A 26,085-nucleotide genomic window follows, 5' to 3' on the forward strand; every position below is an offset into this window, starting at 1 on the left:
ATGTAGGCTGGGAACTTGGCTGGGGCTTTGAGCCAGCAACCCAGGTTGCTTTCCATGTAGACCTCTGCACAAGCTGCTTGAACTTCCTCACAGTATGATGGCTGGGTTCCAAGTGTTAGTGTCCCAAGAGGTCAGGACAGAAATGCATGGCGCTTTTAAGACCTAGCCTCCAAAGTCACATAGCATCTCTTCTACTAGCTTTATAGGTTGTACAAAGACCTGCCTTTACAGGCAGTCACAAAGACCCGCCAGGTTAAAAGAGAAGGGAGCAGACCTATTGATGGGTAAGTGGCAGGATTATAGAAGAGTGTGTGTGATAGGACATATTGTTGTAACCATCTTTAGAAAATACAATCTGCCATACAAGTTATTCATTCATTCATTCATTCATTTATTCAACAGATATTTATCAGGCACCTACTATGTGCCTGATACTGTTAAGAGCTGAGTATTCAAAGATAAATAAGACATGGTTTCTGCCCTAAAGGAACCGACAATTGTAGGAGAGAAAGAAGATATAATTAACTATATGTAATAAAATATAAGTACTATGCCAGAAGTTTATACAAATCACAGTGGTGGCACAGAGAAGGAGAGGTGGTAAAATTTCTCAGGGAAGTTACATTTGTGATGGCTCTAGAAAGGTGTGTAGGGCAATAGTTCTCAAAGCGTGATCTGTGTATCCATGGGGATCCCCAAGAGCTTTTGGGAGGGAGTTTGTGAGGTCAAAACTCTGTACATAATAATACTAAGGCATTGTTTGTCTGTGTTGATGTGTGCATTGATGGTACAAAAGCAATGTTGTGTGAAACACTAGCCCCTTAGCATGAATAAAGGCAGTGCCAAATTGTATTTGTAGTCACTGTATTTTTCACTGCTGTGCACTCATTAAACAAAAAATTTGGTTTCACTCAAGAATGCCCTTGATGAAGCAAAAATGATTAAATTTATTAAATTTTGACCCTTGAGTACATATTTTAATATCCTGTGTAACAAAATGAGAATTATACATAAAGCACTTCTGCATACTGAAATACTATGGCTGTTTCAAGGAAAAGATTTTGTGCAATTGAATTTCTAACTGAAATAGCTGCTGTTTTCAGTACCGTTTTTACTTGAGAGAACAACCGACAAACTAGGGTTATTCAGACTTGGGTATTTGGCAGACATTTTCTTGAAAATCAATGAGGTGAGCCTGTCACTTCAAGGAAAACAACTGACAGTATTCGTTGCCAATGATAAAATTAAAGCTTTCAAGCAAAAATTAGAATTGTGAAAAACTGGTATCTGCCACCATGAATTTGACGGTTTCCAAAGAATGGTTTGATGGAATTGATGTGATTAACAAATAGGATTTTTTGGCCTTTTTTAGTGAAATGTCTTGGTTTGGCACAAAGAAATGTGATTTTTGGAAGAGCTTTATAACTCAGTGAACCCATATTTTCTAAATGACCAATGCGTGATGTTCAGAATCATGCATGAGAAAAAGGTCCTTTCAAAGAGTAAGAAAGACCAATGGATTAACGTAACAGAGTATGATAATTTTATTGATGTGGTTTCAGACCCCACATTAAATTGTAAGAAACTACCACTTGTTGAATTTTAGGATAGTGTCAAAGAACAATGTTCTTTGACATTATCCAAAAAGGCTATTAAAATAGTCTTCCCTCTTCCATCTACATATCTGTGTGAAACTGGATTTTCTTTATATACTTCAACCAGAACAACATATCACTTAAGACTCAGTGCAGAAGCACGTATAAAAAGTCTGTCATCTCTGAAGGCAGACATTAAAAAGATTTGGAAAAATGTAAAGCAATAACAGTCTTCTTACTAATTTTTTAATGTTTTGGACAATATTGCTATTTTCATCACGTATATTATCTATGTTAACATAGGAGTTTATTATTTTTTTCAAGTGGATAAGCAAATATTTTTAATTTCCTCAGATTTAATTTCTAACCTGGTGAATAGTGATAGATGTAATCCACATAAATAAAAGCTCTTTGTTTTCCACAATCTTTTCAGAGTGGAAAGGAGGCCGGAGACCCAAATTTGAAGCCGAAGTATGACAGGGTCACATTCACCAGGATAATGTACATTCTGGGAACAAAGGCTTGGAAGCCCGAGTGAGAGAGCTAAGCAGCTCAGAGGACTGTACATGCTCAGATGGGTGCCAGTGTGGGGCAGGAGGCGAGCAGAGGTGTGAGACAGGGGGCTGGCTGGTGGGCAGGGGCCTGCGCAGTGATGAAGTGCCCAGGCACTTCGAAGATGAACTGCTTTGAATCTTGTTCCACCACTTGGTTCCTGTGTGATGTGGGGCAAATTACTTAACCTCTCTTTATCTTAGTTTTCAAATATTTCAAATAGGGATAATCATAGCACTGTTACCGACCAGGGTTCTTGGCCTCCTTAATCAATAGAGGCCAGACAAGAAATTCAGGCAAGGCTTTATTGGGGCCCCTGCTACACCAGGGAGGGGCAAGAACAAGTAACAGGTTCCCTTGCTCACTCGCACCCCAAGCGGGGGGTGAGCCAGTTCCTTATACAGGGTGAAGATAGGGACGGGTCCAGGGGGTGGACCAGAGGCATGGCTTAGGTGTTTTGCCCACTGCTTTGGTAGTGTTGAGTGCAGGGGGCTCTTCAGAAGTGGCAGTTGGGTTTTTGGTGTCTTTGTATCTTTTTGTCCATAATTTGCCCCAACTGCACATACACGCATTATTTTTAGTCCCTTATAGTTTCTTTGTATTTTTTTGCTCCAGGAGATGTTTGTCCAGGTGCAAGCATGGCAGCAAAGGGTTCCACGTCCCAGGTCCCAGCCTGTCTCAGCATCTATTATCTAAGTCTGTAAGAATTTATGAAACAATCTCTATAAAATACTTGATGTGGTGTTTGGCACAAAGAAAGCTCTCAATAAGTATTGGCTATACTAAGGGGTTTGGACTCTATTCTCTAGTAAGGAGAGTATTGAGAGGGTTTTTAGCAAGAAAAAGACATGACTGGATTAAGATGTGCTGTAAGTGACATACGGGAAGGGTGCGTGTTGTAGTTTCAGCTTTTCCTGATGCAGTATGGTCCTCAGAGCAAAATACGTCTGAGTTCCACTGGCTATGTTTGGGGTGGAAGTCTTCAACCTCACGCAGCCCCCTGGGCATCCCAGTGCAACACTTACTTTAGGAGCAATTTTACATACAACTGGGAGTCAGTCCTCTTCTGTGGAAATTTTGCTAGCCTAGTAACTTTCAAATTTGCGTTGATTTTTTTTTTCTCCTTTTCTCTCAAACAGCACTTCATGTGCTTTACTAGTTACAAAATCATTTCACTCTCCTCAAGTAATTGGCTGCCTAGTGCCTGTTCTTACATTACCATAGTTTCTGAGGTGGCCAGATGTTACCGTGAGCACACAGTCTGCAGAACTGGGCTGGGCCGGGAGCAGCCCACTGGGAGAAGAGACACTAGGGGCCAAGAAATCACTGGGTTATTATGGAGAGTGAAATTCAGTTCATCAATAATGTATTGAGAGTTTACTCTGTGCCAGGTACTGAGAAGCAACAGAAGTGAAAGAATGTACCTCCCACCCCCATCTCAGAGAAATTTGCCTGTCCTTGTGGTAAGGAGGATGAGGCATGTTTGCAAATAACTACATTGTGAGTTGTGTGTGACAAGTGCTAAAACAGAAGTAAAAGAAAAGTGTTTTGGGAGCCCAGTGGAGAGCCTGCTTCAGGCTCCGGGAGGCTGGCAAAGACCTCATGGCATTTGACCTGGGCCTTGAAAGTGGGGTCAGGTTCTAGAAGGTAGGAAAGGTCTTTCCATGGAGAGAACAACATGACTAAAGGTAAGGATGTAAAGCAGGCAGCATTGGACTTCCCTGGTGATCCAGTGGTTAAGACTATGTGCTTCCAATGCAGGGGGCGCGGGTTTGATCCCTGGTCGGGGAACTAAGATCCCAAATGCAGCATGGCCCCCCCCCAAAAAAAAGAATAAAGCAGGCAGCATCAGCAACATGATTTGTGGGGCTCAGTGCAAAATGGAAATGCGAGGCTCCTTGTTCAATAATCATTAAGAATTTCAAATCAGTGACAGCAGAGCATTTAACCAAGTGGGGGACCTTCTAAGGGCAGAGTCCATGTGACTGCACAGGTTGTATGTCCATGGACCAGTCCTCAATGCAGGCTGCACACGAGGAAGGGAAGGACTCAGGTTGTCTGAAGCATAGCTGTGTGACTGTGAGTGGTGGAAGACAAGTGTGCAAAGGCAGGTCGTGTTACCGAATGCAAGTTTTGTGAGGCCAAACCAACTAAAAGGTCAGAGTTTGGAGCAGAGAAAGGTTTATTGCAGGGCCATGCAAGGAGATGGGTGGCTTGTGCCGAAAAAACCCCGAACTCACTGAAGGGTTTCAGTAAAGCATTTTTAAAGGCAAGTCGAGGGAGGGGCGTGGTTAGTTGTTGCAAACTTATTGGTGTAGGAATCCTTTGTTCTTGCAGCTGTCTGGGTAGATCAGGTCACGATGTTCCCATAAACCTCCAACAAGACAAATATTATTCTCTGTTCTGCAACTTTTTTTTTTTAATAAATTTATTTATTTATTTATTTATTTTTAGGTGTGTTGGGTCTTCGCCTCTGTGCGAGGGCTTTCTCCAGTTGCAGCAAGCGGGGGCCACTCTTCATCGCGGTGCGCGGGCCTCTCACTATCGCGGCCTCTCTTGTTGCAGAGCACAGGCTCCAGACGCGCAGGCTCAGTAATTGTGGCTCACGGGCCCAGTTGCTCCGCGGCATGTGGGATCTTCCCAGACCAGGGCTCGAACCCGTGTCCCCTGCATTGGCAGGCAGATTCTCAACCACTGCGCCACCAGGGAAGCCCTGCAACTTTTTTTTTTTTTTTTTTTTTTTTTAATTTTATTATTTATTTATTATTTATTTTTGGCTGTGTTGGGTCTTCGTTTCTGTGCGAGGGCCTTCTCCAGTTGCAGCAAGCGGGGGCCACCCTTCATCGCGATGTGCGGGCCTCTCACTATCGTGGCCTCTCTTAGTTGCGGAGCACAGGCTCCAGACGCGCAGGCTCAGCAATTGTGGCTCACGGGCCCAGTTGCTCCGCGGCATGTGGGATCCTCCCAGACCAGGGCTCGAACCCGTGTCCCCTGCATTAGCAGGCAGACTCTCAACCACTGCGCCACCAGGGAAGCCCCAGCCCTGCAACTTTTTATCTCTACATGAATGGACTCAAAAGTCAGAGCCCTGAGAATAGGCTATCCTGTATATTTTAGGCTATAGGCAACATTGCTTTTTTTAAATTAAATCAAATGGTTTGTGTTCGAATTTTATTTATTTATTTATTTATTGGTTGTGTTGGGTTTTTGTTGCAGTATGTGGGCTTCTCATTGTGGTGGCTTCTCTTTGTTGCAGAACACGGGCTCTAGGTGTGTGGGCTTCAGTAGTTGTGGCACACAGGCTCAGTAGTTGTGGCTTGTGGTCTCTAGAGTGCAGGCTCAGGAGTTGTGGCATACGGGCTTAGCTGCTCCGCGGCACATGGGATTTTCCCGGACCAGGGCTCGAACCCATATCCTCTGCATTGGCAGGCATATTCTTAACCACTGAGCCACTAGGGAAGTCCCTAGGCAACATTCTTAACTCAAAGCAAAAGCAATAGAATAAAGAGGTTAAAGTAAAAGAAACAGATCTAATGTGGAATCAGATTTGTTCTTCCCTATTACAGTTGCGCTACATGCTTGGACACTATGCTTAGGAGGATGGACTGGATGGGGAACCCCTGAGTTTGGAGCTGGGATTGATACGACCAAAAGAATGCTTTGGAAAGATGGCTACTGCAGTGTAGAGGCAGGATTTGAGGTGGTTTAGGAGGAACTGAAGAGAGAACCAGGGCTTGGGAAGCAGTTGAAATGTGGACCTTTTGAAAAGGAGTGGTTCTAGAAGAAGCAGCAGGAATGGAATGGAGAAAGTGGACACCAGACACATAGCAGAAATAGAGATGTCAGGTAACGGAATTGAGAAGGGTGAGGAAAGGAGTATGCAGAAATGATACCAAAATGTTTAGCCTGTGTGATGGGACTGATAAGAAAAGTTGAAAGAGAGTTGGTGGGTGAGGAAGTCAGTCATTCAATCCATGTTTTTTGAACGATTGGCTAATTATCTGCAGTGGATTTAACCAAGCAATAAGAGTTAAATGGTGGAAATAACTGAGTGTGTGTACATTCTTCTGCAAAGGGCAGTCCCTGTACCCTCATTATATTTAATGAAGCTCTGAAAATGTCCATGGGTTCATAGCACACACTAGTGGTTTGGTGAGCAAGTCTTGATTAAATGCACATCCAAGTGTCGTGGCCGGGCATAAGTCTTAGGCATGGCCCCTGCCCACTGATCCAGCCTCTTCTCTCACCACTCTCCATCCATACCTGGTGCCCCAGGGCTGAACTAGTTGCCTTTGCTTGGGAGTCTTCCTTCCACACTCCACTGCCATACCCCTTAGCTCCCATTTATCTTTCACAACTCTTTCCTGGTCATGCTGCACACCCTGCCCGCTTCCGCCACCCCCGGTCTAGGTCTCACCCTGACCACACCACAGCTCATTTGTTTGTTCATATGCGACCAGGTCTTATCAGACATTGTATCTGAGCTCTAGCGCCAGGCCTACCAGAAAAGAGATGCTTGGCAAATGTTTGTGGAATAAATGAATGAAGAGGTCAAGTTTGTCCATTGGACTGAAGTGATTGTCTGAAAACCCATTCAATTTCAGTTAAGTAGTTGTACTGCTTTTAGTTCCAGAATGGGCACAAGATCTGAAATTTCTAAGCAGCAGAATAACCAAATGCCAAATGGGGTTCAGTTTGATCATTCTGACAGCCCAGCCCAGATGTTGTAACCAGAGACCAGGGAGGAGCAGGGCTGTCCCAAGTGGGAGATGGGGGTGGGAGTGGTCCACACTAGTGGTTTGTCTGTGAGAATTTTAAAATATTAAAATACAGGGACTTCCCTGGTGGTCCAGTGGGTAAGACTCCCCGCTCCCAATGCAGGGGGCCGGGGTTCGATCCCTGGTCGGGGAAGTAGATCCCGCATGTGTGCCGCAACCAAGAAGTCCGTATGCCACAATCTACTGCATCAAAGATCCCTCATGCTGCAACTAAGACCCGGCGCAGCCAAAATAAATAAATACTTTAAAAAAATAAAAAATAAAAATATTAAAGTACTAATTGAAAGTTGGAATATTTCTGTGATCACCATGAGCTGGCAGTTCTAAATGTGTCAGTGATAGAATACTCCTCCCCCTCAGAGACTACTCATACTTGTCCCTCAGAGTGATCCAATGAGCCCCACTGGGGAGCCGCACAAGGTTTTGATCATGCCTCTCAGGGCAGAATACAGACTATTTATCTGCTCTTTCTAAGCCCTGGGCCCCTTCGAACTTCCCTTTTCCTCATGTTGATGGCAATGTCATAGCGACCCTCCTAGGACAGCCCTGTCACTTCTCGGGTTCTTTGCATCCCTCCTTTCAGATTCAGGGGGGCATCCAGAGGGTCAGCTGGCTCAGAAGAGCTCCTCCGAGTAGAGTTGGGATCTAAGTTTTAGAAGAGAAGTGGAGGGCTGTCACAGAGCCAGGACCTCTGCTCTGTGTGTATGCCTGCGGGGGAGAGATGTCTAAGGGAGGGGAGGAGGGTCTACTGCTGATCTTCCAATTAACCTGCACACGTAGACCTCACTCAGTATGTTTCTGAAACTCCTTGCCTTGTGCTGAATTAAGTCGGAAAATATTTCAAAAGTTACAGAAGCTATGGCAATTTGAAAACTTTTACTAGCCAACATTTTATATCAGAATTAACAAATGGCAAGTTAGTTCTGTAATAGATATTGATACCCTGTCTTGGCAAACCAAATTACCAGTGGATCACTCATAAACATGGAAATGGTTAGTGTCTTCCTTGGCCTTACGCCAGCCGATGGGTGGGCTGCTCTGATCCCTCCCTTGAAACCCATGAGCGGAGAAGCATCTGCATCCTGGGATGCTGGTTCAGTTGGTCATGTCCGTGCTGAGCTCAGGGTGGGAGGTAGCAAGTATAGGTAAGGAGTTCCATTGCCTTCGGGATAAAAACCCAAGGATACCCTTCGTGATGTGGGTCTTGTCATACCCCAAGCTCTTCCAATAGGATTGCCCCACCACTACCCTTGAATTCTAGGCACCAGCCATGATGAGAGACTTGCAGTTACTCAGACAAGATTTGTTCTCTCAAATCAAGCAATAGTATGCCTTGGACATACTATTCCCTTTGCCTAGAATTTTCCATGTATTCCCACTCCCTCATTTATTAGAATAATTCAAGATGGAGTTCTGGCGTCTTCTCATGCAGAAGGGCTTTCTTTGCTCAGTTCCCCAAATGGGGTCAGCTAGATGCAGACTCTGTTTTCATGTATTATATTTATGTTGCAGCCAAATAACCTCGCCCATTCTCTAGCCCATGTTGCCCTGTCCCTGCTTTCAGCTTCTTTGCAGACGTTATTTCTGTCATCTGGAACACCTTCCCACGTGCTTCCTTCTAACCATGGCCTTGCCCCTCCAGCAGAATTCTCTGAGGGTTATTTCTTCTACTTTCTCAAGGCTGATTGTGTTTTTCTAAGCACTGTTCTTACATTTTCTGATAGCTTCTGCCAAGTCAACTGTTCAGTGGTGATGCCGTGGTAAAACTGAATCAGAAATCTAGAGGAATTCACCACTTGGGGCTTTTCTATTAACAACAGCACTATCAACAGAACAGTAGAATTCAGTAATTTCTGATTGCTGTTTTGGGGACAAATTTATCAAGGTATGGAAATACATTATTAAATAAGCTAAATACAAGTTGAATGTTGTTTGTTTTCCTCCCTAAGCTCAACACATCCACCACTGCTAAGCTTACTTTTTATTTTCCTCCCTACCCTCAGGGTAAACTTGACTGTTTTGCAGCCCCAGTGATTCAGGGCAGAAAGCCCAGGACCCTTGGCCTGTCCTAAGTGTCACAGCAGACACACTAAAGCTTGGCTGTTCCAAGCCCTGGTGAAGGCTCTGTTTTCTCCCCCTGACACTTGATGAGTCTCCTTAGCCATCTCTCTTCATGAAACATAATGACCTTGCTAATTTCAAGGCCTAAGAGTACCTTTTTTCTCTACACATTATTTCTTAAACTTTCCTCTTTTAAGTGAGAAAAGAAAAAAATAAAGACTGTGATATTTTCCTAGTAAAATCTCAAGCTAGCCTATGATTATTTCTCCTCAACTAAGAAAAAAGTTCATTTATCAACTTAGTACTAATTTCTTCAATTAACTACTCCCCCTGTTTTTTTTTAATCATCAGTACCCAATTAGCACTAAGTACTTCTTGACTAAGCCTGTGTTTTATAATCTGTTTCAGAAAGACATCACACTCTTTTCCTTAAACATTTTTAAAACAGTTGAACATAACCAGACTTTCTCAAAACAAGGCATCTAGTGGTTACTCACAGACAAATTTAGAGGTTCACAGATGGGGATGAGATAATGGTGCCTATAAAAATCAGGGGATGTTTTAAAACCTCTACTTACTCACCTCTTCTTACCCCACTTTACCCCTGAGTATAACTAAATTTTAGGAAACTATAATTTTTAAAGGGCTTTTTTTGGTGATTTTAATATGGCCCCTGGTTGAGAATCATGCTCATGGTGGTTCCGGGTGGGTAGGACCCATCTGAGTATTGTTGATTTCACATATTAGTTACAGTGGGGAGCACAGTGGGGAAGTCAGATGTGATAGATCTGGGCTGCTTCTGGAAGACTTACATTTTGAGTTGGATCTTGAGTGATAATAACATAGCAATAACTGACTTGTATTGGGCATGTACTGCGTAGAGCACTTCACATACATCATCACATTTAATCCTCACCAAAATCCTACTGTAAGGCAGATGGTGTTATCCCCTTTTTACAGATGAGGAAGACAGAGATCAGAGAGATCAAGTGCTTTGCCCAGAATTACACAGCAAGTAAGTAGCAGAGCTGGCATTTAACCCTCAGTCGTGTGACTCTAAAGCTCTACTGCTATGACATGTCAGACTTAGTGGGAAGGAAGTAACAGAGACTCAAGGTGTGTGTATTGGCAAGAGAATTATTTAGTACCTGATCAAAATCTTTGTGGAAGACATATATCTGGGCTTATAAGAAGTCCTCAGAGTCAATTATGGACATCACCATTAGGCTGGAAATTCTCTTTATATCTCTAAGAAGATGAGAAAGGCCAAGTTTTTATCATCAGGAGTAGCCTAGTGTGTTATCATCCACTTCAAGTTTTCTTTCTAATTCCATAATCAGAATTCATAATCATGGTCATTTTTTGGAGATCAGAGAGGGACTTTAGATCCCATGCATCCTGTTTCTTGTCTGACTTCCTCATTTGGCAGATTTATTTATTCAAGGAAAGGCAGCAGAGTGTAGAGCAATGGTTTTCAACTGGAGGTGAATTTGCCCGCCAAGGGACATATGGAGACATTTTTCATTGCCACAACTGAGAGGTGCTACTGACATCAGTGAGTAGAGGCCAGAGATTCTGCTAAATATCCTGTAACACAAAAGACAGCTTCCCACAGCAAAGAATTAGCTGGCCCAACATATCAATAGGGCTGAGACTGAAAAACTCTGGTGTAAAGGTTCAGGGCATGGACTTTGTATTTAGACTGCATGGGTTTGAATTCAGCTTCATACTTGCTAGCTGTGTGACCTTGGCTAAGTTACTTAACCTCTCTGTGGCCCATCTGCAATTAAGGCTGATGCAGTCCTACCTCATAGGACTGTTAAGAGATTTAAATATTCAATATCAGTGAAGCATTGGAACAGTATCTGGCACAGCAGACGTGTTTAGAGAGGCATCTGGGACAGGGGTGGAGTCAGTTCCCGAACCAGCCTGCCTGGGTGTGAACCTCCATCTGCCTCTTACCAGCTTTGCGACTGTGGGCACGTCACTTAAACATTCTTGACTCAGGTTCCTTATGAGTAAAATGAAGATAATAATAGTATCTATCATTAAAATAAGTCATTTATGCAAAGTGATTAGAACAATAACTCTTACATCATAAAAACCATATAAGTACCAGCTGTCATTATCACTGTTACTATTATTCACTTATTCATTCATTAAACAAGTATTTGGGCCTCCTGTGTCCAAAGGGGTAGAGTCACTTGCTTTACAGCTAGTATTAGACAGCAGAGTCGGGATTAGGACCACTGACTCAGGAAACGACAGTTCTGTCCAGTATGATCGTTTACGACTCTCTACTTCTTGGCAGTAGAAAGCTGAGGGATCTATCATTCTGGGTAATTATTACTTCGGAGGCAATGTGGGGAGAGGTACCATGACCTACCGTGTCACTTAGCAACTAAATACCTCCAATTCTGCTTTTGAAAAACTAGGAGACTGATGGTGGTTCAGTGAGGAAAACTAGCAGATGCTGGAGGTATTGAGATCAGAGTAGTCAACAATGAAAAAGTGATTTTAATTTCTTTTATTATTATTGAAGGAGGTATTTCGTTAAAAGGCCCTGTCTGTGGTCATTGTGCTGGTCCAGTTTAGTTCACCATGGTGATAGTAGTACCTTCTGAAAAGTTTTTTTTTCATTTTGAGATGTAAAAGATAAGTTTGATATATGTATACATATAGCTGATTCACTTTGTTGTACAACAGAAACTAACACAATATTGTAAAGCAATTACACACCGATAAAGATATAAAAAAAATAAAGGCCATTGAAATGACACCAGCATTTAAAAAAAAAAGTTTGAGCTTTGTGTGAGCTTATAACTTTAGGAGTAGACATAACCTTAACTGGGGTCATTTTCCAATGGTAGTTAACATGCTTGCTTAAATGGCTTTAAAAAAGATGTCATTTTAGATGGCTTTGTTAATTAGTTTCTTTTTGATGACTCATATTGGAGAAATAGGGCTCTCATTGTGAAGTAAAGCAAGACCTGGGTTTGCAAACCTGCAAGCCAGCCTACCGTTAGCCAGGTATGACTGTGCCTAAGTGGTCGTCTCTTTGCGATCAAGAACTCAGCAAGCACAAAATAAGTGAAAGTAGCAAATTATTTGGAGACCTTTCCAACCTGCATCTGACCTTCGTGATTCATGTGCAGAAGTAATTCCCTGTGGAAATTGCTGGGCCTTTATCTGTGTTGTTATTAAAACACTGGTTGTAATGAGGTGGCACAGGCTGCATTGTTAATGGGTTACCGTGGGGTGGGAGCTGTTGTTTTATTCGACAGATGAGAAATAGCTGAAAATAACCTTCTGTCTCCCCTGTAAGAATTTTGCTTGTTAAGTGACAGTCACCAGCACGGCAGAGTTTTAACGTGGTATAGGAATTTGTGCTATTCTTAGCAAGATATTAAATGAGAGTTTGCAGGCTTTTCTTGTTATAAAATAGGGAATGTAAGAGTGTTTTATATTCTCTGATTTGGGGGGGCACTTTCTGTGTCCAGGGCAATAGCTGTCCAACTTGAGGAGGAATGAGGGCATAGTTCTAGCAGGAAATTCAGAGCTGAGTGTAGTCTTTCCATCAGTGTCCCATGCATCATGGTATTACTGACCTGTAGGCTTGCTCTTTGATTCTCTCCTGGCTTTATTTCCATTGTTCTGTCCTGTGGAGTAAGGTTAGCTTTCTTCATAGCTCCTTTGTGCTTCCTCAGTTTGGCCCACTATCTTTTTTTTTTGCCTGTGACCATCCTCCTCCCTTCGGGTAGGGCCTTAAACTTAAAACTTATAGGGAAATTCTGAGGATGAGTATGATTTAAAGCAGTGCTTCTCAAACTTCAAGGTGCATCAACATCACCTGAAGAGTTTGAAAAAATACAAATGCCTGGGCATCATTCCCAGAGATTCTAATCCAGTAGGTCTGGGGTGGGCCTGAGAATTTCCATTTCTACCAAATGCCCATGTCCAAGACCAAACTTTGAGAAGCTCTTGTGTGATATTATGATTTATAATAAGAAATATAAATATATTTAGTCTTTGTCCCTATTTCTGGCACAGAGCTAAAACCCTTGGAATTTCCTGTGATGAAACCGATAAAGGTGTCTCTTGTTGTGTTAATGGGTGACTTGTGGATCCCATCAAAGGATGGGGCCTGGTTGCCAGTGGAGCCAACCATGTGATTAGAGGCTTAGAGCTTTTAGTCCCACCCCTGCCCTCCTGGGAGGGGAGAAAGTCTGAAGAGTGAGTGCAGTCACCAATGATTTAATCAATCATGCCTCTGTAATGAAGCCTCCATAAAAACTCAAAAGGATGGGTTTTGAGAGCGTTCAGGTTGGTGAACCAGAATGTTTCCACATGTCACCATGCTAGACCCCAAACTCCAGAGGGGCAGGAGTCCCTTTGTTTGGAGGCTCACCCTATGTGTCTCTTCATCTGGCTGTTGATTCTTGTCTCTTAATATCTTTTGTGATAAACCAGTAATCTAGTGAGTAAAAGGGTTTCCTAAGTTCTCTGAGCCACTCTAGCAAATTAATCAGACCCAAAGAGGGGGTTGTGGGAAGCTCTGATCTATAGCCAGACAATCAGAAGCACAGGTGACAACCTAGATTTGCAGTTGGCATCTGAAGTGGAGGGCTGTCTCGGGACTGAGCCCTCAGCTTGCTGGAATCTGATGCTCTCAGAACTGAGCCGAGTTGTAAGACACCCAGCAGGTGATGGAGAATTGGTGATACTGTGTGGGAAAAGCCCACCCACATCGTATTTGGATCTAGAACTCTTCTTACCTTGTGTAATTGAACCTGGGCAAACTCACCTCTTTGGAACATTCTCTTCAATTGTTAGTCAATTGCATTTACTGAGCACCTGCAAAGGAATATGCCCCTGAAATGACTCCACCAAAGTTCCTGCACTCTGTAAAGTCTTCTGTTTCAGGAAAAGCACAAGCTCTATATTTCAGGAAGAGGTACCCACTCAAAGCCAAGGACTGAGGAGGCTAGAGTCCAGGGGTGATTGATGAAGGGATGTTAACATTTGGTGGTTCAAGAAAGAAAACTAAGATTTATTTCGGATCTACCCCATGCCAGCGTTGTGCTTGGCATTTGTCATGTTAATTCATTGATTCTTCACAGAAACCCTGAGAGGTGGAGATTACCCTCTCCCTTTCATAAATGAGGAAACTGAGGCTCTTATGACTTGAATTAGTGGCTGGGCCAATAATTCAAACTCAGGGTTCCTTCTCTTCGGAGCCCAAACTATTTTCATTGTACCATGTTGCTTCCCAGCATAGCACATGACTCACCTGAGTACTGGGTTAACGTTTGTTGAATTAAAACATCTGATGATTAAGTTAGTGAGGGAACATTTCCAGGAAATGATAACCTAGAAACGGTTCTTAACCATCCTGCAATTATTTCTTGTTATTACTTATTGAGCATTTATTATATACCAGGTACTGTGATAGGCATTTTATGTACCTTATACCACTTATTTAAAAATAAACTAAAAGGTAATTATTAACTCCATTATATATGATGAAATTTAGAGAGGGTGAACGATCATCCTGAGGTTGGGAGTGGAACCAGGATTCCAAATTGCAGCTTTTCGTCTCCAAAGCAGGACTTTTTGAGTTCTCGTATGCTGGCTTGATCTGCTAGCATGGCAATGAGCAGTTACTTCTTTTCCTTCCCATTGTTACTACCCATTTCTTCCCAGACAATGAGATTCATTAGCTATGGATTTCAAGTCATAGGAAATAAGATTGTAAAAGTTAGTCACCAGTTACCATGCCAATATAAACATCCTCACACCCACTCCATCATTATCACATTAGAATAAGCAAAAGCAATAACAGCAGCAAAGACCAAAAATACGACATTAACAGAAATAGATGTGTTGCTGTCATGTGGGCCAGATGACATGGAATAAGGACTAGATCTAGTTCCCAGGCCTTATTCCCTTCCCCCTCCCTGCTTACACTTATTCTTCCGTCCTTCCTCATGCACAAATGGCTTCATTCAAAATCACTAAGTCGGCAGTATTTCAGCTGGTATGTCAAAGTTCTTAGCATTTATGGATTTTAGAGATTCCTTTGAAGGCCTCTCTTTGTACATGATTAGCTGGTTTCAGACATCTCTCTTCTGGACTCCAATATTTTCCTGTAATGATAAATTTTGAGTCCACCTATGCAATTGAAAGACAAGAGTCCCATTCAGGCTAGTGTTCCAGGTTATTGTCTTGAGGAAATGCTCTTGGATGTGTGTATTCTTGACAGTTGACTGCAGGACAGTGAGCTGTAGGGAAAGATATATTTAGGGTCTGTATGTTCCTGCTCCGTACTCCAGGCACTTTCACACAGTATCCCATTTCCCCAACAACCCAGGGAGGTGAGCAGGTATTTCTCCTTTTGTCAGACTAACAGAAATGGAGGGAAAAAGAAGTAATTTGCCTCTGGCCACACAGCTCTAAGTGACTGAGCTGGAATTTGAACCCAGGAGGGTATAACTCTGAAGTCCGCATCTTTATTTCCTTATTAGATAACATTACGGGTGCACAAGTCACTGCGTTCACCAATCAGGGTTTGCTGGGCTACACCTAACATAGGAAGCAGAAGATTCACCTTCTGAGCTCCTCCTCTGCCTTTTTAGACTCTACTTGCTGTATCCCATTAATGTCTTGGAAGTGAGAGGGTGTCTCTGGACTGCTTTGAGCTCTCAGTGCCAATGTTGGGTGTGTTAATAACCTTCCCCCCTAAACCCACCAGTGTAGCTACCTGACTTAATGAGCATTTCGTTCTCATCAGATGGCTTCCAAATGGGGAATTAGGATCATTAGACTTGTGATTTTGTTTTAAGGGAAATTCATATAACGTCTTTTATTTTCTTCAAAAGAAAAAAACAGGAAGAAATTAAGCCTCATTAAAATAAGCAGCAGTGAGGCATAATCTTAATGGATATTGAATTTCAGGCACTATCTGGTTTAAAAACAGGGATTGGAAGGGGCCTCTACTTCCTCAGTTTTTCTTGTGGGTACCTATGAAATCTGGGGTGCTGGGTAGCCAGGGAGGGAGTAGAGTTAAAGAAGGGGTGAGGGGAGAGAGGGAGAGAGAATGTTATAGTCTATATTCAGAAAGTGGGCTTTTTACAGATAAGAAACTCTTTTTTTTCTTTGGCCTGCCATGCGGCATGCGGGATCTTAGTTCCCCAACCAGGGATCGAACCCGTGTCCCCTGTAGTGGAAGCACGGAGTCTTAACCACTGGACTGCCAGGGAGGTCCCTATAAGCAACTCTTTTGATCTGTCCCTGCTCTTAAAAAAAAAAAAATCAGTGAATAATCTAACCAGCTTACCTAAAGAAGAAATCAAAACCAATGTTTATGTCCATAGAGTTTGACAACATGTGGTAAATTTAAACACAAACTGCATTAAAAGATAGAAAGTCTTAGTAGCATGCTTCTCAAAGTTCTCAGCTGTAGCAGTATCACCTGGGAACTTGTTAGAAATAAAAATTCTCTAGGGCCCACTCAAGACCTACTGAATCAGAAACTAGCGGTAAGGCCCCCAAACTGTTTTAAAAGCCCTGCTGAACTTTTGCTGGGAATTAAGAGTACAGAAACAAACATAGGTTTGAAGGTAGAGTCTTCTTTAAATTCCAGTTTATTATCTGGAATTCTGCATTGAACGAAGTCAGTTTGGATAGACCCATAAGCTACCAACAGAGGGCAATGATTTTTAAATGATTACAAAAAGGAAAAAGATTCATATTCTTTCTTTATCTCTAAGCTTTGATACAACTGCAGAAGTGGCAACTTATTTATTTTTCTTCTTGAGTTTAGGAGTCCATTATCCTGTGCAAGTTGTTTATTAGAAGGTGGGGTGCATTTTCTAACAGAAATAATTTTATGAATAATGACCAACTTCCTAGAGAAGCCCACAAGTCTGTTTAACCCACCAATTTTTTTTTATAACATCTTTATTGGAGTATAATTGCTTTACAATGGTGTGTGAGTTTCCGCTTTATAACAAAGTGAATCAGTTATACATATACATATGTCCCCATATCTCTTCCCTCTTGCATCTCCATCCCTCCCGCACTCCCTATCCCACACCTCTGGGTGGTCACAAAGCACAGAGCTGATCTCCCTGTGCTATGCGGTTGCTTCCCACTAGCTATCTATTTTACGTTTGGTAGTGTATATATGTCCATGCCACTCTCTCTCTTTGTCACATCTTACCCTTCCCCCTCCCCATATCCTCAAGTCCATTCTCTAGTAGGTCTGTGTCTTTATTCCCGTCTTGCCACTAGGTTCTTCATGACCTTTTTTTTTTTTTCCTTAGATTCCATATATATGTGTTAGCATACTGTATTTGTTTTTCTCTTTCTGACTTACTTCACTCTGTATGACAGACTCTAACTCCATCCACCTCACTACAAATACCTCCATTTTGTTTCTTTTTATGGCTGAGTAATATTCCATTGTATATATGTGCCACATCTTCTTTATCCATTCATCCGATGACGGACACTTAGGTTGCTTCCATGTCCTGGCTATTGTAAATAGAGCTGCAATGAACATTTTGGTACATGACTCTTTTTCAATTATGGTTTTCTCAGGGTATATGCCCAGTAGTGGGATTGCTGGGTCGTATGGTAGTTCTATTTGTAGTTTTTTAAGGAACCTCCATACTGTTCTCCATAGTGGCTGTATCAATTTACATTCCCACCAACAATGCAAGAGTAACCCACCAATTATTAAAAGTATGGTGGTGAGGGTCTAACAGCTCTGCAGAAGCTGGTCACCTGGAATTCCAGAGATGCCCTTCTAACCAAAGGACAGGTTCTTCCCGTCTTCACTTCCTTTTGGTAGCAGGAAGATTAGGTGCACCTGGAGTAGATGTCCCAAAGAGAGGTGGGAGAGGGGAGGTGAGTGTGACAGGTGGCTCTCAAAACCAGGATGCTGTGAGGAGGATGGGGAGCTAGAGAGCCAGTTACATGCCGCAGAGAATAGCCAGGAGCTTAGGACCTGTGGCTTCCTGCTCAACACACTTCTTAGTTCCAAACTCACTCCTTGACCATCTCCTTTCTGTCCCACCAAAGATCCTAGGGGTTGCGATGCCTACTTCCTTTGCCATTGCTCTTAATGTGTTGCTTCTGACTAGGGCTTCCTTCTATCTAGGGTTCATAGAATAGAAGAGTCTCTCAATTTCCCTTCTCTCTTGCCTTTTGAGAAACTGTGAATTTTATCCCAAATACTGAAAGACAACTGACTAGAAATAAAAAGTATCCTTATTAATGCTTATCCTTCCCTCACTCCATCCCGTGATTACTATCACCACCCTGATCATCTACTCTTTCTCACCTCTCCTCTCCTCTCTTCTCTTTTCCTTTTCTTGTCACTTTGATCTACTGGAGGAAAGTTAAGAAAAGAAGAAAGGGAGAAAAGAATAAGAAATAAACCCAGAAAGATGTTCTTGAAATGAAGGGCATAAATTCTTGGGTCGAAAGGGCTTATTGAAAGCCTAGCACAATGGATGAAAACTGAACCACAGCAAAAGGTACATCCTTATGAATTTGCAGAACATTGTGAAAAAAGAGCTTCTAGAGAGAAAAAAAACAGGTTCACTGTGAAAGATGAAGGATTTGAATGCTTTTGACTTCTCAACAGCAAGACAATGGGGAATGCTTCCAAAATTCTGCGAGAAATGATTTCTAATCTAGAATTCTACATCCAGACAAGCTATTAACTGAGTACGAGTCAACATATCAGGTCTCAAAGGTTTTGCTCCCTTATAGCCTTGCTCAGAAAGCTATTAGAGGATGTCTTCAACCAACAAAAACAAGTAAACCAAGACATCAGAAGACACAGGGTGCAGAAATTGGGGGCTCTAACCGGAATAAGTGGAGTGACTTCCCAGGATACTGGAGTGGAGACAGCCACACAGCTGGCAGTGGACCAGTTCAGAAGCCTCCAGGGAGGGCTTCTTTATGGAAATGGAGTGGATAGACCAACTAATGTGTTTTAATACATTAAGAAGAGACTTATTTATCTGTGGGAGAGTTTAGAGTCAAATTAGCGACAGGTAAGCTAAGCAAATGAAAAGGCAAAGTCTGTTATTAGAAAACATTGCAGGAAAGGAAAAGTAACCGCAGTCATCACATGAAAAGTAATTACATGACTTAGCTGTGACTAGCATTCATCTAGTTGTAATAATATAAGCACAGATAATTGTCTCACCAAAATGGTGATATAAATATCCTGGGAGGACGGGGCAATGGGAAAAGGAGAGGAGTTTGAGTATGAGATTGGAAGTAAGGGATGGGGTAGTAGGAGGAAGCTAAATTCAGTGAATGATGCTTGAAACTGAAGCATCAGGACACAGTGATTTGAGCATGATGTTCAGATGTGGAGATCAATAGCAGAGCAATCAGCTAATTGAAAGTGGCTGCTTCTGCAGAACAGGAAATTGAAGAGGAAGAAGGCTGAGAGGACTAAGGATTTTAAAAAATGTCTTGGCCATTTAAATGATGTGTATGTATAATGTATACAAAAAGAAACACTAAATTTTCTAAAGAGAAATGAAATCTTTTGCTGCCCTTCCCCCCAAATTCCATACAGCAATTTCTAATTAAGGGTCAGAGAATACTGTCTTGTTTTTCCCTGGGTAGGACCCAGAGCTCTTGGTGTGATACAGTATTAACTCTTAACCACTCAAATAAAGAAACCTGCTCTTATCCAAATCAGCATTTTGCCTTGGCATTGGGAAAGGTCTTCTTACTTCTTTCCCAACTTGAAAGGACCTAACTAATCCACACTGAGAGTCACCCAGGTCATCCTCTTCACTGTGGGGTTCAATTATGGCAGTGACACAGCGACGTTACAATCTCCCTCTCTCCCTCCCCATACCACACTCAAATATCTGTTGAAGTCGTAGATGGACTTCAGGTCTTCCCTTCCAGTTAGGTTTTGAGTATTTAAAGGCATAATGCCTCATGTATAGATATCAATCAATAAAATATACACATTCAGAACATATAACCCCACTTCACATAAAATTAGAGAAGGGACACTGAAAGCAAAATTATCCGTTTTTAATAATAATAACATTTCATTAATAGTAATAATAATTGAATAAGGCCCTCCTGAGGAGCCTCAACCTTCTGAATGCCTCAGAAACAAAGTAGGGTGGGAGCAGCCCTGGGCTGTACATGATGGACATGGCATCACTGCCTTAACTGTCTGACCAGCACACCAGTGTCTCAGACCTGCACCTGGTTCTCAGATCATGGACAAGAGAGCTATTCTTACTGTATTGATTTGGTGTAACTATTTTTTTAAGCTTAAGATTCAATTAATTTTCGGCAGCCATTCTAAAAAAGGCACCTCTACTCTGCATTCTTGACTTCTGGTTCACTGTGGACTGGAAAACAGAGCTGAGGCAGGACTGCCATGCAGGCTTGTTGAGTTACGGTCAGACTCTCTGGGAACAAGGCTGGTCCTGACCGCACTCAGTGGCATTACTGGGCTGGAGGAGCAGCTTCGATCCCATCTTGTGTGAGGTTATTTATGAGCTTAGAAGAGCTGTGTCTGCGTTATTCAGGCTTGACGACTTCTGCTTTTCATCTGGCTCCTTTTGTTCAGATTGGCACCACTCCTGGCACCTTTCCAGAGCTGGCAGTCCTCTTTGCCATCCTCGCTTGCAATTCTTGTTGGGTGGATTCGTGTCCTCAGTTTTCCAGGCGGCCGTGTCCAGTGCTACTGGGCAGATTTAACCGAAGATTTCCTTCCCTTCCTTCTAGACCTATGCCTTTATTATTTTTCCCTCCCTTAGTCTGTCAGCCAAGCCTGAGTAAGATTATTTGAAAGAAATGATTGGGGTGTACCATACAATGGGTTATATTCATCAGTAAGAAGGAATGAACTATGGATACATGCAACAGCATGAATGGATCTTGGACATTCTGCTAAGTGGAAAAAGCCAGTCTCAAAAGGTCACATACTGTATGATCCTATTTATATAATGTTCTTGAAATGACATAATTATAAAAAAAGGAGAAGAGATTAGTGGTTGCTGGGGGGAGTGATTATAAAGGGGTAGTATAAGGGAGATGGCTGTGGTGATGGAACAGTTCTGTATTTTGAATGTGGTATGCAGTACATGAATCTACGCATGTGACACTGTGACACAGAATTATACATACACTTTACGGCAATGTGAATCTTCTGGTTTTTATATTATGCTCTAGTTATATAAGCTGTAACCAGTGAGGAAACTGGCTAAAGGGTACACACGTGGAATCTCTCTGTACTATCTTTACAGCTTTCTGTGAATTTATAATTATTTTAAAATAAAACTTTTTTAAAAAAAATAACAAACTATTGCTATATGCAACAACATGGATAAATTTCAAAATAATTATGCTGAATGAATAAGCCAGTCAAAAAAGAAAACAAAAACAAATACAGATAATTAGACTACATCAAATCTAAAAACTTTAATGCTGCAAACCATACCATCAAGAAAGTGAAAAGACAACCCACATGATGTAAGAAAATATTTGCAAATCATGTATCTGATAAAGGATTTACATCCAGAATATATAAAGAACTCTTATAACTCAATAATAAAAAGACAAACCCCACTAAAAAATGAGCACAGGATTTGAGTGGACATTCTCCAAGAAGACATGCCAATGGTCATTAAGCACATGAAAAGATGTTTAACATCATCAGTCATGTGAGAAATGCAAAGCAAAGCTACAGAGAGATAGCAGTTCACAATCACTAGGATGGCAATAATCAAAAAGACAGATAATAACAAGTGTTGATAAGGATATGGAGACGTTTGGGACCCTCATACACCACTGGTGGGAATGTAAAATGGTGCAGCTACTTTGGAAAATACTATGGCAGTTCTTCAAAATGTTAAACATAGTTACCATATAACACAGTAATTTTACTCCAAGAGAATTGAAAACATGTTCATACAAAAACTTGCACAGCAGTGTTCATAGCAGCATTATTCATCAGTCGAAAGGCCCCAATGCCCATGAACTGATGAATGAATAAATGAAATATGGAATATCCATACTATCCCTAATATTGTGAACATTAGTCAACGATAAAAAGGAATGAAGTACTGATGCATGCTACAACATGGATGAACCTTGAAAACATTATGGTGAATGAAAGAAGCTAGTCACAGGAAGCCACATATATTATTTAATTCATAAGAAATATCCAGAATAGGGAAGTCGGAAGGGACAGAAAGTGGATTTGCAGTTGCCTAGGATTAGGGGACTAGGGAGGAAATGGGGAATGACTGATAAATGGGTATAGGAATTTCTTTTGTGGGGGGGGCATGAAAATATTCTAAACTTAGATTGTGCTAATGGTTGCACAACTCTATAAATGTACTAAAAGCTATTGAAGTGTACATTTTAAATGAACGTATTTTGTGATGTTTAAAAAGAATATATACTGTATGATTGCATTTATATAAAATTCTTGAAAATGCAAGCTAATCTATGGTGACGGAAAACATCAGTTGCTTGGAGATGGGAGGCGGAGGGGGAGGGATTGTAAATGGACATGACAAAACTTTTAGCGGTGATGGATATGTTACTATCTGGATTGTGGTGATTGTTTTATGGGTGTATACATATGTCAAAGCTTATCAAATTGTATACGTCAACATGTACAGTTCATTGTATGTCAATAGTAACTCATTTTTAAAGTAAGGCATAGCAAAAGCATGTGAAATTCACTAATATGACAAATATTTACTGGGTACTGGTATAGCGTTAGCTCCCCCGGCTGCAATGGCAAGGAAAAGCTGAGTCCAGCCTTCAAGCCTATTGTAAGGGCACAGGCAAAGAAAGAAGAATATGATTGCAAAATGGTGTCTATAACACGAGCTCAATGGAAATACAGATAGTCCCTGACTTAGGATTTTTCGACTTTATAATGGTGTGAAACCGATATGCCTTCAGTAGAAACTGTACTTCCAGTTTTGAATTTTGATCTTTTCCTGGGCTAGTGACATGCAGTATGAAATGCTCTTGTGATGCTGGGCAGCGGCAGTGAGCGGCAGCGCCTGGTCAGCCATGCGATCACAAGGATCAACCATTCTGCTTTTCACTTTTAGTACAAGATTCAATAAATTACATAAGATTTAACACTTTATTATAAAATAGGCTTTGTTTTCCACGACTTTGCCCAACTGTAGGCTAATGTACGTGTTCTGAGCGTGTTTAAGGTAACTAGGCTAAGCTGTGATGTTTGGTAGGTTAGGTGTATTAAATGCATTTTCGACTTATGATATTTCCAATTTATGGTGGGTTTATCGGGATGTAACCCCATCGTAAATGGAGGAAGATCTGTATGCCTGGAGAGTTGCGGTCACCCTCACGGGGACAGATGGAGGGGAGGAGTGTTGGGGAGGCTTCCTGGAAGAGGTAGCACTTGAGCTTAGCATTCAAGGGCAAATGGGGGTTACATGTAGAATGTGGGGTTTTATGATGACATAATGGTCCTTCTTCACGACACTAATGTAGGCGTAGCGGCAGTAGCATGTAGTAGGTGCTTGTTACACCTCCGGGGGACCTGATTTTATTCTGTTCATATCAAAGCCATGCTTTTTTCCCCAGGAGCCACATCACAGTGAAGTGGATTGTTGTGTTGACATGCACCTTAACAATAAATACAAAGCAAAGATATAACATCCTTCAATGCTGTTGGCGGACTTGCTATTATTTAATTATTTGTGATTACATTTTTAAAGTCTGTTTGCTATGTTATTTGCTGTGTGAGAGCCAGGACTGAGTGGCACATTCCCCATCCTGTCTCTGGCAGGTAGTGTAGTTGGCACATAGCAGGGCTTTAAAAAGATGACTTGCTGATAGGTTTGGATTTGGGCTGGTCCAGAGCACATAAGAACACATCTGACTGATGGCTTCAGGCATGGCTCAAGCTTTTTGTGATAAAACGTATACAGTGAAGCCATCCAGCTGTCCCGTCCCCAGCCCCCGCTGCTGTCTGTCTCCTAGTTCTGGCCCCAGTCATGCCAGTTGCCCCACCCTAGCCCTGCCTCCCACAAGTTTGTCCTAGTGGCCTGGTGTTTGGAGACTCCTTCTTTGGGTCCACTCCCAGAGGCTCATGGGGTGAGGCTCTTCTGAGAAGGTCAGAAGCATCTGCCATTGGGTGAGCAGCTCTGACCATTGGCCTGCTCTGAGCAAGTGGGGCATTCTTGGGCCCTAGTTCAGGGACCACTGATGTGTATTTTTCCTCCTCCTCTTTTCTCTAGCACTTCTGTATGCCACCATCTTCGGGAATGTGACCACCATTTTCCAACAGATGTACGCCAACACCAACAGGTATCATGAGATGCTCAACAGCGTCCGGGACTTCCTGAAGCTCTACCAGGTTCCCAAGGGACTGAGCGAGCGAGTCATGGATTACATCGTGTCTACTTGGTCCATGTCCAGAGGCATCGACACAGAGAAGGTAAGGAGGCGACAGGCTCAGGTAAACCACTTGTCTCTTGGCTTACCCAGGGAGACCTGAGGCTCACCTAGGGCAGTGCTTCTCACACCTGACTGTGCATCTGAATTCTCCTGGGTATAGTTTTGGAATCCCAGGTCCTACCTCCAAAGATTTTGATTGCTTCCAGATCAGCCTTTCTCAAGAACCGGCAATTAAGAGATATTATTTTAGAAATTGGAAAGGCAGGGGTGTCTCCTGGAGAAGAGACGGACTTGCAGTCTAACTGTCTAGGACAGGATTTCCCAGGCTGGTATGCTGATAAGAATCAGGGCCACCCAGGGTGAGATGACCAGCGTTACTGATTTTCCTTTCACCTCAGACTCCAAGATGGCACAGCATTGCTGCCGATCCGCTCTTTATTCAAACTTTCGCTATTTTGTTCATCATGGATTTTTTGCATGAATTTTGATCTTTCAGAGTATTGCCCTAAACTCTGATTTATCTTGATGACTGAGTTTTTAGCATCTCCTTAAATTTTGTGTCCAAGGCTGTTGCCTTACTCTAGTCTTGGCCCTGCTGAGAATCCCATGATATGGTCATTAAAAACAGATTCCCAGCCACAATCCCAGATCTTTGGAATCAGAATTTTGTGGGGAGGAATGAGGTGGAGCGGGGATTGGAAATCTGCATTTTTAACAAGTGTCCTATTTGTTAGACAAGCCTGGGAGGTACCCACCAGGGGCTTGTGCCTTAATAAGCAGTTGACTTAACCAGAGCATCCCTTAGGCTCCCTTTTAGGCATCAGTTTTCCCACCTGTAAAATGGAAATGGCAGTAAATATCTGTCATTCTCCAAGAGCTGCATTATTCTAGATGCATTTCAATAAAGTGATGAAAATTTGGTGGTACTGGAAAGAATAGAGAAAAGATACAGTGGACTTTCGATTAATCATTTATGAATGATCTCCTTTGTAATATTTTCTATGAGCAAAGATGTAATCCTAGGTTAGTTTTTCTCTGCTTCTCAAGTCTTTTTAATGGCACTTCTCCCTTTAATCACCATTCCTTAAGTACTCAGGGAATACTGATACCTTTCATTGTTAGAATGAGGCAAACAAAACGATATCACGATTGCAAAAATACCTTCTGACACCTTCAAAACCAAATTCAGCTACCTTGGGGATCAGCTCTCCATGCTCCTGGCCTTTCTCCGTTGGAAGAGTCAGTTGAGAGTTGACAGTTTAATTGGGGAAATTTAACTAAATTTAACTGATCCCAACTTAAAAGGAACAATACCTTAACTCTATTGAATATCTGCCATAATAACAACAATAACCAGCTACCCTGTCTTGAAGGTGCATTAAGAGCAGGTGTTTACTGCACAACTGCACGTGCCTGGCCCGGCATTCATGCTTCACTTAGGCTTCATGACAACCCTGGGAGGCATCCGCTCTTATTTCTATTGAAGGAATGAGGACACAGCAACCCAATTAATTTTATTAATTGCCCCTGGTCACAGAGTTAAGAATGGCAGAGTCAGGGTTTGAACCCAGTTTTGTCTGACTTCAAAGCTTGTGCTTTTCCTACTATTACTTTTTTGTTGTTGTTTTTAATTTAACACATGTACTGGA

General features: G+C 42.1%; 1 protein-coding gene across 2 annotated transcripts in view; it reads left to right on the forward strand.

The window, feature by feature from the left end:
• The window catches only part of KCNH1 (potassium voltage-gated channel subfamily H member 1), a 415,212-nt gene that overhangs the window by 273,628 nt on the left and 115,499 nt on the right, over positions 1–26,085 (forward strand). For both annotated transcript variants that reach the window (XM_059904358.1, XM_059904366.1), the window contains exon 8: positions 24,277–24,476. In XM_059904358.1, coding sequence (XP_059760341.1) covers positions 24,277–24,476 — 200 coding nt within the window. The remainder of the gene's footprint in view (positions 1–24,276; positions 24,477–26,085) is intronic.

This window comes from Balaenoptera ricei, chromosome 1, assembly GCF_028023285.1.
Source record: "Balaenoptera ricei isolate mBalRic1 chromosome 1, mBalRic1.hap2, whole genome shotgun sequence".
NCBI classification, from domain to species: Eukaryota; Metazoa; Chordata; class Mammalia; order Artiodactyla; family Balaenopteridae; genus Balaenoptera; species Balaenoptera ricei.